At 46.3% G+C, this 16,167-nt stretch overlaps 1 protein-coding gene across 2 annotated transcripts in view; it reads left to right on the forward strand.

Annotated features, from left to right (window-relative positions):
- CUNH1orf198 (chromosome unknown C1orf198 homolog) overlaps positions 1 to 16,167 on the forward strand; it is a 30,828-nt gene that overhangs the window by 5,013 nt on the left and 9,648 nt on the right. For both annotated transcript variants that reach the window (XM_033196826.1, XM_033196828.1), the window contains exon 3: positions 8,913 to 8,963. In XM_033196826.1, coding sequence (XP_033052717.1) covers positions 8,913 to 8,963 — 51 coding nt within the window. The remainder of the gene's footprint in view (positions 1 to 8,912; positions 8,964 to 16,167) is intronic.

The raw sequence follows: 16,167 nt of genomic DNA on the forward strand, positions 1-16,167 counted from the left end.
TCTGCCATGTCCTTCCAGCGCCTTCGTATCTGCCCCTCCTACAGGAACCTGGGGACTTGCTGTTGCTCTCTTACTCCTCTTGGCCTTAGCTTCCTTTTCTGAAGCTGTTTTTGCCTCCCTGTATCTCCTGCATTGCCTGTGGCCTCTTAGTCCTTAGGCTAGAGGACTCCACAGGTGCTGCGGCTATGGGTACCTGTGTTTAGCAAACTGCTGAGCTGCTGCACCCGCTCTGTGTGGTTAGGGCTATCTGCAAAAGACTTTTCTGCAAACCTAGGGGCCTGTGTGCTGGCCAGCCTAGAGGTTTGCTTTCTAAAATAAACTAATTTATTATAAAAGTTTTTACCTGTACATTAATGTTAAAAGTTTCAAACCAGGCAGAAGCAGCATTATAAAACAGCTGGTAGAATCAATCGCTTCAGAACTTTCTTGAGCATTACATCTTTGTTAGATTTGAGTTTGGCTGCTGTGTCTCCTCATCCTCTTTGCCTTTAGTAGACTGGCCTTTTCATTTTGAAATCTGACATTAAGAAAGTAAGAAAGAAAGAAAGAAGGAAGGAAGGAAGGAAGGAAGGAGAAGAAAAGAAAGAAAGAAAGAAAAGAAAGAAAGAAAGAAAGAAAGAAAGAGGGAGGGAGGGAAGGAAGGAAGGAAGGAAGGAAAGAGAGAGAAAATTAGGGAGTTGCTTTCTCAGCATTTTGGACTCATTTTTTAAGGAAGGTGGAATGCTTGATTTATGATTCCCACTTTTTGCCTGGTGTATCCGTGGATGTTTTAGAAAGGATGGCAGGGTTTTCTGAGTCCCTCTACCCGGGGCCCTGGGCAGGAGTTGAGATGACTCTGCTTCAAATCCAGTTCCACGGGCTGAGAGGAGAGGGCGGTTGGGCCTGTTCTGTGAGCTTCCCTTTCATGTTGTGGGTTCTCTGCCCTGAGTAGCACCTGGCCTGGTTCCCTGGGAGCTAGGGCCTCTCCTCCCCAGGCACCTCTGCCTGCTAGCTCTTGTGGGAGGGTGGCCCAGTGGCAGCCAGGGAACAGGTTTAGCAAAGAAATGAAGTGACTTGGTCACTGACATGCAGGGAGGGAGGGCAGGAAGCATGGCGACAGGTGTGGAGTCATCTTTTAATTGGTAAGAGTCACTTCTACACTCTAAGCAAGGGATTCCCATAGTACTAGATAAAATATCTATTTATTCTTCTTCTTCTTCTTCTGAATGAAGGAAGGAAGGAAGGAAGGAAGGAAGATGAGACCATTTGTTTAGACTTCCTGTCATAGTTTGCTCATTTCTTTAGAATTTCCTCCACCTACTCTGTATCCTGTTTCTATTACCATGCTCGCACTGAGTTTTTGTTTTGCTGTAATCTATGGAGGACTGAGTTCTGGATTCGTATTCATGGCGGAAAACATGCCGAGTGGTGAAATCAGGACTGTTTTTCTGTCTTTGGAACTGCAGTGTTGTATTTCCAGTTATGGAAACCCCCTTATCTCAGCAGAGTTAAAAATATTACAAGTCAAAGGGAAAAGCATGGATTCCATAAATATGTAAACAATACTTCCTAAAAATAAGCAGTTGGTAAAAAAAGAACATATTTTAATCATTCTTCCGTACTCTCCTCTTTTTAAATAGACTTAATTTTTAAGAGCAGTTTTAGAGTCACAGCAAAATTGAGCAGAAAGTACAAAGCTCTCATTACTTCTCTGGCTCCCCCACTGTCAGCATCCACGCCACAGTGGTGCATTTGTGACAGCTGATGAATGTACATTGACACATCGTTACCACCCAAAGTCCATAGTTTGGGGTTCACTCTTGGGTTGTCCACTGTATGGATCTTGACAAATGAATAATGACATGTACCCACCATTGTAATATCACACAGGGGAGTTTCACTGCCCTAAAAATTCTCTGTGTTCCATGTATTTATCCTTCCCTCCCCCCAACCCCTGGCAGCCAACGATGTTTTAACTGTCTCCATGGTTTTGCCTTTTCCAGAATGTAATGTGATTGGATTCATACAGTGTGCAGCCTTTTGAGATTGGCTTCTTTTACTTAGTGATACTCATTTAAGGTTCTTCCATGTCTTTCTGTGACTTGGTAGCTCATTTCTTTTTCTTGCTAAATAATGTTCCATTGTCTGGATGTATCGCAGTTTACTTATCCAATAACTGAAACACATCTTGGTTCCTTCTAAGTTTTGACAATTATGAGTAAAACATCTGTGTGTAGGTTTTTTGTGTCGACCAAAGTCTTCAGTTCATCTGGGTAAATACCAAGGAGTGTGATTATCTCACTCCTGTAACATATTTATTTGTGGAGAAATAAATATAGAAATAACTACAGCAGAAGCACTGTTGAATTTGTGCATGGAGCTGCGGTTGGGAGGCTCTCAGTTGGTCAACATGTCCAGGGTGCTGTCATTATCAGTGACAACAACCAGTGTTGTCAGTTGGTAATTAAGCCTTACAGTTGATCCACAGGACAGGCTCTGGCATCTCTGAGGGAGTGATGGGCACGACACAGCTCACCAGGAACAATGTGTTCCACCCGGGATGAGCCAAGATACCCAGGCCACCTGGCATCACTACAGGGTGACACACTCTGCAACCTATGGGACTTTCTGTCCTGCTCACATGTTCCGCTGTCTAAACCTTATTTCTCTAGCTTATAGAATTTCTCAGTTTACATTTCTTACCTTCAAGCCAAGATGCCACAGGTGTCAACCAGAAACTCTCCTTATTTATGAACTTCAGGCAGACGACCATTTCTGGCATCAATGTGTGTGTTGTCGTGTTCCCAGATCTTGATGCTGTTTTAGAATCACCCCAGAAAGCCTCACTCCCCGCCCAGCTGTTTTTCCTGGAACAGCTTGTGGAGGCGCTAAGGGAGCCCCCATGCTGGACAGCGCCCTCTGCAGGCGCTATCCATCCACACACCAGAAAGAAACACTTGCAGAATGTGATGAGTATCAGGATGTTTGTTATGGTTGTAGCCTGTGGTGTGCTGGTAAATATTTAACAGCCGGCTCAGGGGGAGTGAGGCGGACTAGCCCTGACTTCTAGCATTTGCCAGTTGCCATGACCAGATACTCCACCGTGGCCTGTTCCATGCTCTTGGCGTGACTAAGGGGATGCACAACTGGGCACTGCACTATGTGGTATTTCCACCTTACACATACAATGGATGCAAATAACCTCAAGATCATGGATAATAGTAACTGTATTGAAATGTTGAGTTTCTAGTGTTTGTTACTTTTTTTTTGGTGGGAGGGGCACACTTTGAAAAAACATTCAGTTTTTAGAGTAGTTTTAGGTTCCAGCAAAATTGAACAGAAAGTACAGAGGGTTCCCACACAGACCTTTCCCAAAATGTACACACAGACATGCATATGCATGCAGCCTTCCCCACCATCGACATCCTAAACCAGAGTGGTGCATTGATTTCAATCAATGAACCTGCATTGTTTTTATCATTGTCATGCAAAGTCTCTGGTTTACACTAGGGGTCGCTCTTGGCGGTGTACACCATGATGGTATCATACAGAGGGGAGCCACTGCCTTAACAGAAATTCTCTGTGCGTCACCTGCTCATGCCTCCCGCCCCCCAGGCTCTGGCAGCCACTGATCTTTTTACTGTCTCTGTAGTTTTGCCTTTTCCAGAATATCATATAGCTGGAATCATACAATATGTAACCTCTTTAGATTGGCTTCTTCCACTTAATAATATTCATTTGAGGTTCCTCCGTGTCTTTCCACGACTTTTTATTGTGGTAAAATACGTATAACAAAATTTACCATTTTAACCACTTTTCTTTGTATAGTCCGAGGCATTTAGTACAGTCACAATGTTGTGCAATCATCATCACCATCCATTTCCAGAACTCGTGTATTATTTGAAGTGAAATTATATCCTTTAAAGAATTAAACTCTGTATATATTAAACAATAACTCCCCATTTCCTGGCCTCAGTCCCTGATAACCTCTGTTCTACTTTCTGTCTCTATTATTTTGCCTACTCTAGGTACCTGTGGAATCATATCATTTTTGTCCTTGTGTTTGTCTTAGTTCACTAAGCATAATGTCTTCAAGGTTCATCCATGTTGAAGCCTGTATCAGAATTTCTTTCCTTTTTAAGACTGAATAGTATTCCATTGTATGGATAAACCACATTTTGTTTATGCGTTCATCTGTCAGCGGATACCTGGTTGCTTTCATCTTTTGGTTATTGTGAATGGCGCAGTTATAAACATTGGGGTACAAGGATCTCTGAGCCTGTGCTTCCAGTTCTTTTGGGTGTATACCTAGGAATGAAATTGCTGGAACAAATGGTAATTGTATGTGTAATTTTTTGAGGAACTGCCGAAGTGTTTTATATAATGGCTGCTTCATTTACATTCCCACCAAAAGTGCACAAGGGTTCCAGTGCCTCCACATCCTCACCAATATTTGCTACTTTCTGCTTTTTGATAGTAGCCATCCTTGTGGGTGTGAAGTATATTACCTTTATTTTTAATACAATGGATTTAATTGCAAGCTTATATAATTCACCTTTTAAATCACGCGGTTAAACAAGGTATTTAACAACAGGTTCAAGAAATTCCTCAAAATTTTGCAATCAGCTCTCCTTAGTTGGTGCAAGCCTGCTCCAACACACCTCTGCTTGCAGCCTTGCAGCCTCCAAAAATAAAAGTGTTTAGGAACCATAGAGTTGTCAAGCCCTCCAGTATCCATTTTTTATCAACAAGCAAAGAAGTAAATGCTGGCAATATGATTCAAACATGTATTCCAGCACTATGGAAAAAAAATATGCTTTATTATTATTTTTTTTACATTCTGTTTCATTTAGGGTTTAGGAGGTACACACTGAATTGGATGAACATTTCCCAGAGAAGAGCAAATACTCTCAAGGTCTCTGGGATGTTAGGGGAAAAGATTGTTTGTGTGTGTGTGTTTATCCCAGAGTTCTTGGAGCTGCGTGGGGACTGGCAGAGCCTTTTACATGTAGTGCTGGCCTCTGATAATTGCCAGGTGCTCTGTGTTTCTGGTGGCTTTCTATAGTTTCCCCTCTGCTTTTTGGCTTTCTCCTCTGGGATTTGGTGATCGGAGGCATCTTTCTGCCCTGCACTCCAAAGAAGACATTGTTTCTGGAGAGATTCAGTGCTGCCTTTGGTATGGATGCCTCTTACGGAATTTGACTCTGAGGATAAGTCCTGGCCCACAATGAAGCCCACTCTCTTGTCGGGTGGCCTAAGTAACAGATGTGTTTTGGCACTTAGATGATTTCAGATCCTAGGCGCCAGAGAGGGGGATGGGAAAGCCTTCCAGGCAGTCCTAGAAAAAGCCTATGTGATTGGTCCAAAAGCATGTGCCTGGCCTCATTTTGGTTGCCTGCTGGTCACCATGGGAGTAGAAGAAAGGATAGCATTGTATGCGTGTGAGTGGGTGCCACCACTTTGCAATTCTGATCCCATTTGCATCCAACACCCTAGGGAGCCTGTTCTTGCCACCAGTGCTTTTTGTGGCTAGAGCGTGCAGTCGAATGCTGACATCAGAGCTTCCATCACATTTTTGTTTGGCATGTTTATTTTTGTTAAGCACTTTATTGTTTTTTATGAGCTCAGAATTACAGAAACCCAAGGAATCTGCCCCTTGACTTCATTTTTTGCTGGAGCAAACAAAAGACGATTGACTCGACACTAAGCTGGGGAGAAATCACAGTGTGACCCTTTCTACCCCTGCGACCCCCTTGGAATTTCAGCTAATATGGGTTGCAGTCACTAGAGAGTTGGCTGTCCCCAAGCTCTGGGCTAAGTCTTTGTTCCTCAGAGTCTTGTATACTGAGCCACCTTCCAAAGCCAAAAGCCTTATTATTTTAATCTTTGCAGATTTCAAAGGGACTCAAGGTATATAATTAATATTTAGAATCATATCGAGTAACAGGGGAGTCCAGCTACATCATGCCCCGCCCTGGCCAGCGTTCCTGCCCTCTGCCTGCCCTGCAGGTGTTCATACACTTCCTCTTTCCATTTGGGTGGCCAGTGGCCTGTCCGATTCTGGATGGAAGGAGCACCTTTGCCAGTTGATTTCCATTTACCTTCTTCCAAAGATCCAAAGCCGGGTCTCCACTCTACCCTGTGGATGGCTGGCTGTTCCTTGTGGGACTAAGAGCTGTGAAGAGCCGGTGAAGTCTTAGGGGGAGTGTGAGTGTGGGGTGTGGAGGCTGGGGAGGAAAGTCAACCTGTGAAAATATCCAGGCGTGTGCAGAGATCATTTATTCACGAAGAGTTAATGAATGATTAACTAGAATAAATGATACTTATTCCATCAGCCTCTTTTATTTTTCCCATGTGAAAACAAAGCCCTTCTTGGTTTGATTACTTCTAAAAGGAACTCAGAGGGTTCTGAGGATTTTAGGGACTTTGGTTATTTAGCTTAACTGTACCCCTAGCATACACACAGAGACATGGACCAGGAGCCCCCTACAGCTGAAGGCTGGCCCTCCGCCTCTGCTAGGAGACATCTAATCGCAAATCCTTGGTAACTCACATTCCTTCAGGCATCCATTTCCATTTTTGGAGGAACGAAGTCTGTGCATTGGGAAGTAACTTGAGTTTAACTGAAATTCCAAACAAAATGAGGTTCCTCTCATTTTTAAAGGTTTTGCTTGACAGCCATGAGGCAGTGCATACCAACCAGTTCAGAAGTCAGGATCATACACAAATACCATTACAGGAGATTGACTGTAACACTTTGAGGATGGGGGTCTTCTTACTGTGCACATGGTCATCAGTTGCACACACTACATGGTTCTCAGAACTGACTGTTTGATACACTTTAATGCAGCTTGACCCAGTTTGTAAGGCTTTCCCCTGACTTTTGTAATTCTTAATATTTATAACTAGTATCTTTGTTAGTGTTGTTTTTTTCCTGATATAAATGTGTTTAGTCCTTTTATATGCACTCCTGGGAAAATAAAGACCTAATTCTGGCCTTTCAACCGTCTCTTCTCTGGGTTTTCCTTGCTCTTTACCCCCAGTATTTGTGAAGTATTTGTGCCACAAATGTACCAGTCCCTACTGCACCGAACCAAGGCACACAGCACAGCCATCAGGACACAGAACCGGATCTCTACCCTGTCGATGGCCAGCTCTTCCTCCTGGGGCCAAGAGCTGTAAGGAGCCTGTGCCCCCACTTTGGGAAGTCTTGGGGCAGTGTGAGTGTTGGGAGGGGGAGATTGTGGGGGAAAATCAACCTGTGAAAGGATCTGGGCAGAGTTTGTTTATTCACATATTCTCAAAGAGTAAGTGAGCGTCCGCTACAGGCAGTCGCTGAGTCTTCCAGGCACTGGGGATAGAGGAGTGGACAAAGGCCCTGCTGTGTCACCCTTGTCATCTAGGATTGACCATGCTTGGGCTATGCTGGGGAGTCATCACACACTTCCTTCCCCATCCCTCCTTCTTGGGAATAGGCCTTCAGCTGCCCAGACCCTGGCATGCCTTCGTTATTCGAGTTCAAAGACTGACCTCCCACTGGCCGTTCGTGTTAGGAGGTGTCTGCACAGAGAACGCAGGCTCGGGGTCTGGAAGGCTGAACGTGTACACTTGTATGTTGGTGAGGCACTCCCCCTGCGTGGGCCCTGGCATTTGCCCCCAGTGTCTGAGGCTAAGCTGGGGTGGCAGAGGCTCTGTCAGAAGCTGAAAGAAGAGGGTCTGTGGGCAGAACTGGTTTGCCCTGTAGATGAGAGGGAAGCCAGACCACTTCTTAGGGGCGCAGAGTCAGTGTACCTCTGGGTGGGAAGAAAACGGTTATCCAGGGATACTTAGGGAAGGACATAAATCACCTGGAGTTTTGGGGAGATATGGATATGATCTCAGTTTAAAATATTTTATCCCATTTTCGCCTGTATCACCCAGTGTATCCTGATTTTTCATTCTGAAAATAGTTCCCAGTAGAAGCAGTCAGACATGGTGCATACCTGTAGTCCCAGCTGCTCTGGACACCAAGGCAGGAGCATCACTTGAGCCCAGGAGTTTGCGTCCAGCCTGGCCAACATACTGAGACCCCATCTTTTAGAACAAACAAACAAACAAACAAAAATTACCCAATTGAAGCTGGACACAGATGAGACGTTTGCTAGCACAGGAATAACTGCAGGCAGAGGGTGGGACCTAAGGAAAGATGACTTCTCCAGGTTATTTGTGCAGGCCAGTGAATAAAACATACTGGATCCAAGGTCAAATTCCTAGTGATTGTTCTATAGGGCTCTTTCTGTCCTGCTCTGTTTGGTGGGGGTGGGTCATGATTTCAGAGTTCTTGTTATAATTAGTCACATGGATTACATTGGCGTTTTTCTTCATTGATTCTGCTGATCCATGCCCTTGAGCTCTCCGGTAGGCCTGTTGGGGAGGAGGGGAGCTACTGTGTTGGCATTGACTGGCAGATTATGGCCTGGCATTATTTTCCCGGATACCTCATTTAATCCTTATAACAGCCCTGCAAGGGAAGTATCATTCTGCTTTTACAAATGAGAAAACTGAGGCTCAAAAAGGCTAAGTCATCTTCCCAAGGCCGCACAGCTAATCATTGTTCAGGGCTAAGTCTGTGCCTGATTCTGCTGAGACCATCAAGCCCTCATCCACTCCTACTCAGCTCATCTGTCAGAGTCCATTGGGGGGCCTCACCGGCATTCCCTGTTGTCTGTTTGGCTGGGGAGGGGAGTGTCTGGCAGCCTCAGTGGGAAAGGTGAGGGAGCAATCTGGCCAAGATGGTCAGCACGTTATATTGAGAGTGTCAAAGCATCAGGCTCGTTTAGAGCCAGCAGTTGGGATTATTTCTAAGTTTTAGTTCCCTCATGGTCCTGGGTGGATGTTTGCATGTGATATGTCTAGGTCTGGATTTCAGATTTATTCTTGAATTTTTATTTCAGGATCTAACTTGGCAAGATGAGCACTCTGCCCCTTTCTCCTGGGAAACAAGGGTAAGTTGGATTAAATTTAGATCTATTTGTTCTTTTGAAAAGAATTGAATCGTTGTATATTTTTCTTTCAGCATTTGATGGACTCAGAAGACAGCCCCCTGACTGCCAGGCTGCAGGGGATGTGCCCATTGTTGGTAGAAAAGGAGGGGATGGGAGGAGCATGGTGAGGAACTAGGAAACTATTGTGTGTGGTGTGGTGATAGAGTTCAAAGTAGTAGTGCTTTCAGCCAGGGTCCAATGAGGCCCCATGATGCCCATTGATTAAGGGGGCCAGCCCTCTTGGGGGCCCTTTCTCTGCTCATACCTCTAGTCCCCAGCACTTAGCACCTTGGTGAGAGATGCCCATAAGACAAAGTTTTGAGCAAATGGCAGGCGACGAGCAGGTTGATAGACATAGACATGCATTTAGCTAATTCATCCCAACTTGGATCACTATTCTGTCTCCCAGCCATTCTTCTTCTTCATCATTATCATCATCATTGCCAGAGCTGCTTAAGAGCATCAAGCTTCACTGATGTTAATTCATTTTCCCCTCTTACTAAGTTGCCTCAGTAGAAGTACATTCATAGGCAAAATGACTAAAAGGCAGGTGTCTTTAACCCAAGGAACAGAAATAAAAGACCAAGATTTTCTGAATTCTAGAACAATTTGGTGGTGTGTGTTGGAGGGTTCTTTACGTCATGAGAGTGTGTTACAGGCAGAGACAGCGGTGAGCCTGGAATAGGGCTTGGACTCCTGGGCAGATCAGGGTTTTTAAATAGTGAAACTTCAAGGCACTGGTTTTGTGGTTTTTCACTTGTCCACATCGTTGCTGATCAGAGGAGGCCTATAAGCAGGGTGAGCCCGAGTGAAGGACCCTGAGAGGCCCTTATGTAAGCGACTGTGTCTTAAAATGAGATGTTGCCCAAGGGTTCAGATGGACAAGGACCTCTGGCACTGTTCTTGGTACACAGACAGTATTTAGTAAGCTATTGCCAGTTGCCCTGGGTGAAGCGAGCTGGCCTCAGGGCATGGGAGCGTGGGACAGTTGAGATGACTGTTAGAGTTAAGAGGTGATTTTGGGAAAGACATGGCATTAATTTAGTCTCCCTAGGAATCTGGGTACGGGTTGCAGGGGTGACCAACATTGTCTTGGGAGAGAGCACAAGATGTTAAGGAGCCACCTGCAATTGGAATAGCTCCTAAATCCAACACTGGATCCTGTGTCTACTGACATTGCAAAGGAAGTCATAGGTGGGTAAAAAGTACATCATTACATGGATTCTCAGCTGGGGCCCTCAATATTCCTTTTCTATGGGCTCCCAGAATGAGTAATTGTGAGAAACACTAATCCTATAGATGATATCTAGTGGGAATAGCCAGATAGAGTCTCTGTGTGTTGGAAATGAGCAACCTTGGGTGTGGTGGCCCAGAAAGCAGTGCAGATTTTCCTGGACTGGGTCTGTAGTTGATGATATCACAGTAATAAAGGCAGAGGAAAGTAAAAAATAGTTAAAGTGTCCTAAGACCTAAGCTCATCATGTTCCCCATAAGAATATGTATTCTCTTAAGAATTTACCTTGTTAAATGTTCCCGAACCAGCTATTTGTGGGACAGGACATTTCATCTTTTATTAACTTGGCATAAAAGACATTCTGGGACAAGGTAGTGCAGCTCCTGAAGTGGCCACTGATACAGACGCAGCTGCTGGGGCCAGAGTGGGAAACAGGTGCCTGGAGAAGTTCTCGAGAACAGAAAGAGCAAGTACAGTCCACTTGGATCACACTTGTGCTGAGAGACTCATTGTCCACAGATACCAGCATATCTGGTCCCTTAGGAACCAGTGTAAATTGAGGAAGCTTGCTAAATCTGGTTAACATGTGTCACCTATCATAACTTGCATCCTTTTAGTAAAGTCTAGTCTTCATTGCTCAGTTTGCAGTTTCATTTCATGTTCCTGTTAGATGAGAGTTCCAGTTTGTTTCACAAACTGTTGGGCTTACTCTGTGTCCTCACCTTCCTGTTTGATCTCTTGAGGTCAGACTTACTATAGTTTGCTATTAGAAATGTCTAGGGGCAAAACAGAGGGTATCTCGGAGAGCCAGGGAGCTGTCCCTTTCTTCTTCTTCACTAGACAGTGCCGAGTTTTAGAAAGCCCATCACTCATTCCTCTTTAGTCTTAACCCTGGAGTGCCCTGCCACCTTGCTTGAAGAGATTTGCCAAACTCTTCTTAAGACTTCAAGGCTTATAAGATCCTCATTGGAGAGCCACAAACAGGAGGTGGCTTTAGTGAAGGTAGGACCCCTCAATCTCCAGTTGCAGGAATGGAGGGAGACTTGGACCCCATTTCTTGTTACCCCTCAATTGATGCCTTCCTAACTCTATCAGTTCTCAATAGATGCATAACAAACTTAATGGCTTGAAGCAGCATTTTATGTGCTCATGATTGTGTGGGTCAGTGGTTGGAGCAGGGCTCAGCTGGACTGTTCTTCTGTCGGCCTTGCCTGGGATCACTCGTGTGTCATCTGATCTCCTGATGGGAGCTCGATGCTCTGAGAACCTTGCTCATGTGTCTGGTTGGTGCTAGGTGTTAGCTGGACCACATGTCTCCAGCAGCCAGCCTGGACTTCTTCACACAGAAGTGGAGAGATTGGTGTGCAGGAATGGAAGTGTACGAGGACTCTCTTTGAAGCTTAGGCTGGGTAATTGCATAGTATCATTTCTCCTCTGTTCTGTTGGTCAAATCAAGGCACAAGCCAGGCCAGATTCAATGTGTGAGGGAAGAGATTGCACCTCTTAATAGAAGAGCTGCGGTAAGTTTGCACCCATTTTAAATCTAAGATTCCATGCCCTAGTAGCTATGTCATTCATTCCATGCTTAACCTTGGTTATTTCTTTCCATTTTTAATTAATCACTCATCGATTTTTTTACGTTTTATTTTTAATTGTGGCAAAATACACACAACATAAAATTTCCCATCTTAATCATGTTTAAGTGTATAGTCTGGTGGCATTAAGTACATTCACATTTCTGTTCAAACATCATCATCCATCTTGAGAACTCTTTTCTAAAATTATTATTTTTAATTGACAAATGAAAAATTATATATATTTATGATGTATAACAAGATGTTTTGATATGTGTACACATCGTGGAATGATTAAGTCAACTTAATCCACACCTCCAGAACTCATCTCACAAAACTGAAACTCTGTTCCCACTAGAGAATGACTTCCCCCACTCCCGCTAGCCCGCGGCAGCCACCATCTATTTTCTGTCTCTGAAATCATTCATTGATTTTTTTTTCCAGTAGACATTTATTGTGTACCCTGTTTATGTCAGACATTATGCCGCAGGCCCAGAGTTGAGCATATGCCACTTCTGTGCTCGAAAAACAGCTCAGTGAGTGGACAGCTATGTTTGGTGGCAAATCTCACTTAGGACAAAAGCTATAGCCACCAAGTCACTCCAGTCATTTTCCCCATTCATTTAACCCATATTTGTACACATGTTGGGTAGATGTAACCTCATGCCCTCCTTCGGCTGTTCAGTTCAATAGGCATTTAATGGATGCCAGCAGAGTGCCCAGCTCTGACTTCTCCATCCTCTGACAAACCTACCTACACAAGGGTAAGCCTGACCCAAGGTCACGGCCATGGGCAGAATTAAGAATCACAGGGATTTTTGGTTTCTCACCCAACTTTTGCACCTCCGTATGGGTTCCTTTCTCTTGGCCAGCCCATGACCGTTCCACTTCCACAGAATGAACTGCAGTTGTGCTTGGGACCGGTGGTTGCTGCCCCCATGCAACGCAGCTTTGATCAGGAGAGCTCACTGTGGCCTCACTGTAGCAGCTGTGCGCCTGCCTCATTTTCCAGCCTGTCCCCCATGCCTCAGTTGCCTCCTCTGAGGCTGATGCTGGCTGTGGTGCCTCTGTTGCCCAGACTTCTTCCATCATGGAAGGGAGGGCTGCCGGTCCCAGAAGTGGTGGGGGTGGTCATGATTGTCATCTTTTCCACTTATCTATCAGCTTGGTAGGTGTGCAGGTGGAGAGGGGGCCAGTGGGGACCTAATGTTGCATTCCTATCTCATGCTACTGCTGTTTTGAGAGGAAAAAACTCAGTACTTAGAAGGCTTCAGACGGGATGAGGAGGCAGGGAGTGGAGAGAGGATTCTTTACATTCCCCAGGCGGCCTGGGCTGGAGAATTCAGAGAAGAAAATGCCTTTGGGGCAGGTCAGGCCCTGCCTCAAAGTTGGCTGGGCTCTTGGGAGCCCATCCCCAGCCTTGGTTGGCTGGGCTCTTGGCTGGCTGGGCTCTTGGTTGGCTGGGCGTTTTGACCCTGTCCCCAGCCTTGCCCCTCCTCCAAGCTGTCTGTCTGCTTCTCCTTTCTGGCTACCCCATTCCTTCACCTGATGTCCAGCTGCCTATTAGGACAGTAAGTAGGTTGGGCTGGGGATCGGTTTCTTGATTTGATGGATATCAAAAGATCTCAGGGGGCCAGTATAGATCATTCCAGAGTAGGGAAGCCTTCCAGAGCCCTCCTCGGGAAGACACGTAAACATTTATGAGCACAGGCCCTTCCTCCGTGCTGTGCCCATGATAGGGATGTGTATGCACTTTGAATTCTTTCACCCTTGGGAGGCTGGTGTCCCTGTTCACGCTGTGGGTCAGGACACCACGATGCAGGGGGTCAGGTGCCTGGCAGGTCGAGCGGACGAAGAGCAATTGGAGCTCAGGTCTATCTGTGGTTTGCAGGGCTTTGCTGCCCATGGTGGGACAGAAGGGCTGTTCCAGCAGGATGTTCCTGGACAGAGGATTCACTGACTCTGCTTGGTGGTTCCTCCTCACTTCCAGTCACAAGATTTCTGAGAGACAGGGCACCCTGGGGTGGCACCCACCCACCCTCAGCTTGGTCTCTGCGCTCCTCACCGAGAACCCCATCTCTGCCCAGCAGTCCCCTCCCTTCCTCCTGCCCTTCCTCTGGGCTGTGCCTCACCTCTTCCTGAGACAACAGTGGACCCCTGTGGGCCTCTGCTCTCAACCGTTCCCTGCTCTCCATGTGTGTGGGGTGATGTGTCACTCGCTCAGCCCTGCCCTCACCCTGCACTGCCATCCCACAGGCTCTGTTCTCACCCACCTCAGGGACCATGTTCCCTTGAACCTCAGTGTTTTGCTTAGTCCCCTGACCCCATCCACCTGAGAAGGCCCACCTGCCCTCCAGACTCAGCACAAAGCCTCTTTTCACACTTGTCCCAATCAGGAATCTCACCACGTGCCGGGTGTGTGCTGAGCACCCTCCCTGCATTGCAGCATGTAATCCTCACAGCAATCCACTTTACAGATGAGGAAAGCAAGGCATAAAGTGAGGATGTGAACCAGGCAGTCGTAAGCCCAGGGCTGGGCTCTTAACCCCGTGCAGCTTCCAGAGTTGCCCTCTTCCTTGTTGCCGTTAGGAAGCACTGTGATAGAGGAAACACAGTGATCATGCTGATGAATTCCTTGTTGGTGCATCTTCGTCCCTGTGAGATGATGAGCCCAAAATGGCAGACACAGTTATTTGTCCCTTAACCTTGACATCCCTGGGGCCTGGTGCACCTCTGCATCCATGCCCTGTTGGGCCTCTGCTGAGTTCTCCCTGGCTGGTGTTTGTTGCCTTAGAGGCTGACGGGGCGGGTGTTTGTTTGCTTACGTTCATTGCCCCGTCTCTTTGGGCCCCTGGGTTTGTCCCTGCCAGCTGCCACTTCTACTGAATTTGTGATTCTAAAGGTTTTGAGTGTCCTCCCGCTCATCTTCCTCCTCTTCCCTCTTTGGAGGGGAGGTGGCAAGAATGGGTGTTAAGTGGCTGGTGAATGTATTAGGATTTGCTCCATTAAATGGTGATCTTTTCTGACAAGGCTTCTGTAGCCTTTGTCTCAACAATTTAGATCTGTCCAAGGCTGCCAAGCCAAACAGTTAGTTTTGGCAGCCTGCCCTCATCTTTTACTGAAATATTACACATTCCTCTTCAGTGAGTGGGACGTTAAAAATAGACACTGGGCTCAGTTGTGGTCCTTCTGTTTTTAGAACAGACATGGCCAACTGAGACCCAGTTCCCCGCATGGGGCGACTGACGCCCAGCCCTGATCTGGCTGGAGGGAGTCCGCCCAGCAGAGCCTCCGTGGGCACTTGGGACATTGAGGCTGGGCTGTCAGTGTTGCTGTTAGGAGGGACGGTTTTCTTGTGGACTCTCCTATCTCCCCTGTCCCAAAGACTATAGAAGACCACTAAGTTGAATCCCCAAACCCTGGCTTTCTCTCTGTGGCCAGCGCCCATGAGTTGGCGTTCCGTGGCCCATAGGTTCCTCCCCTTCATGAGCCTCATCCTCCCGCCAGCCCTGGCTCCCTGTTGCTCAGTGCCGTGGGAGAGGCTGACATGACCTCCTTTCTCAAGAGCCCAGCTCTTTTTCCACACCTGTAGAAAATGGATTTTTGTTCTAGGAAAGTCTAGGACATGCCCTGGACTGGAAGAGACGGGGAATGGCCAACAGTGTGGAGTCACCGAAGCAAAAAGCAGTAAGACTTACTTTGAAATGACAAAAAGGGCTCTGCCTTCCTGTGGCCTGCATGTCGGTGTGTCTTTGAAAATGAGCTTGGAGCCACTTTTCGCTCTGTCCTAGTGCTGCGTGCACAGACACCAGTACACGTCCTGCGCGGGTAGAATGAGGTCCCTGGGCGGGATGGGCTGCAGTTCCTGAGAGATGGGCTTGATCTCCCCTGGGCCCCCACCTGGCCCTGCTAGAGTCTGTTTTTCTTATAGTTCCTGGAGTTTTTAGAGCTGAGCAGAGTCGGATCTAGACAGGAAAAAAGATTCTTCCCCTACCCCAAGAGGTTTGTGTCTAGAAATTCTAGATGACACACCTGTTTCCTTTGGGGAAAGCAGTGGGGAAGAGGCCTAGCACCCAGCAGGGTGATGGATAAGGGCAGTTTTTTTTTTTTTTTTTAATATATAGTAGTTTGAAATATTGATGGGGTACATGTGAAATCATAGACTGTATGTTTACGTTGGGGTATTTGGGCGTCCATCACTTCGAGTATTTATCATTTCTATGTGTTGGGAGCATTTTACGTCCTCTCTTATAGCTATTTTAAAATACACAGCACACTTCACTATAGTCACCCCTCTCTGCTATTGAACACTAGAGCAAACGCTTACTCTATCTCGTTAACCAACCTCTCTTCATCT

Source organism: Trachypithecus francoisi, unplaced genomic scaffold, assembly GCF_009764315.1.
Source record: "Trachypithecus francoisi isolate TF-2019V2 unplaced genomic scaffold, Tfra_2.0 Lachesis_group5, whole genome shotgun sequence".
Lineage (NCBI taxonomy): Eukaryota > Metazoa > Chordata > Mammalia > Primates > Cercopithecidae > Trachypithecus > Trachypithecus francoisi.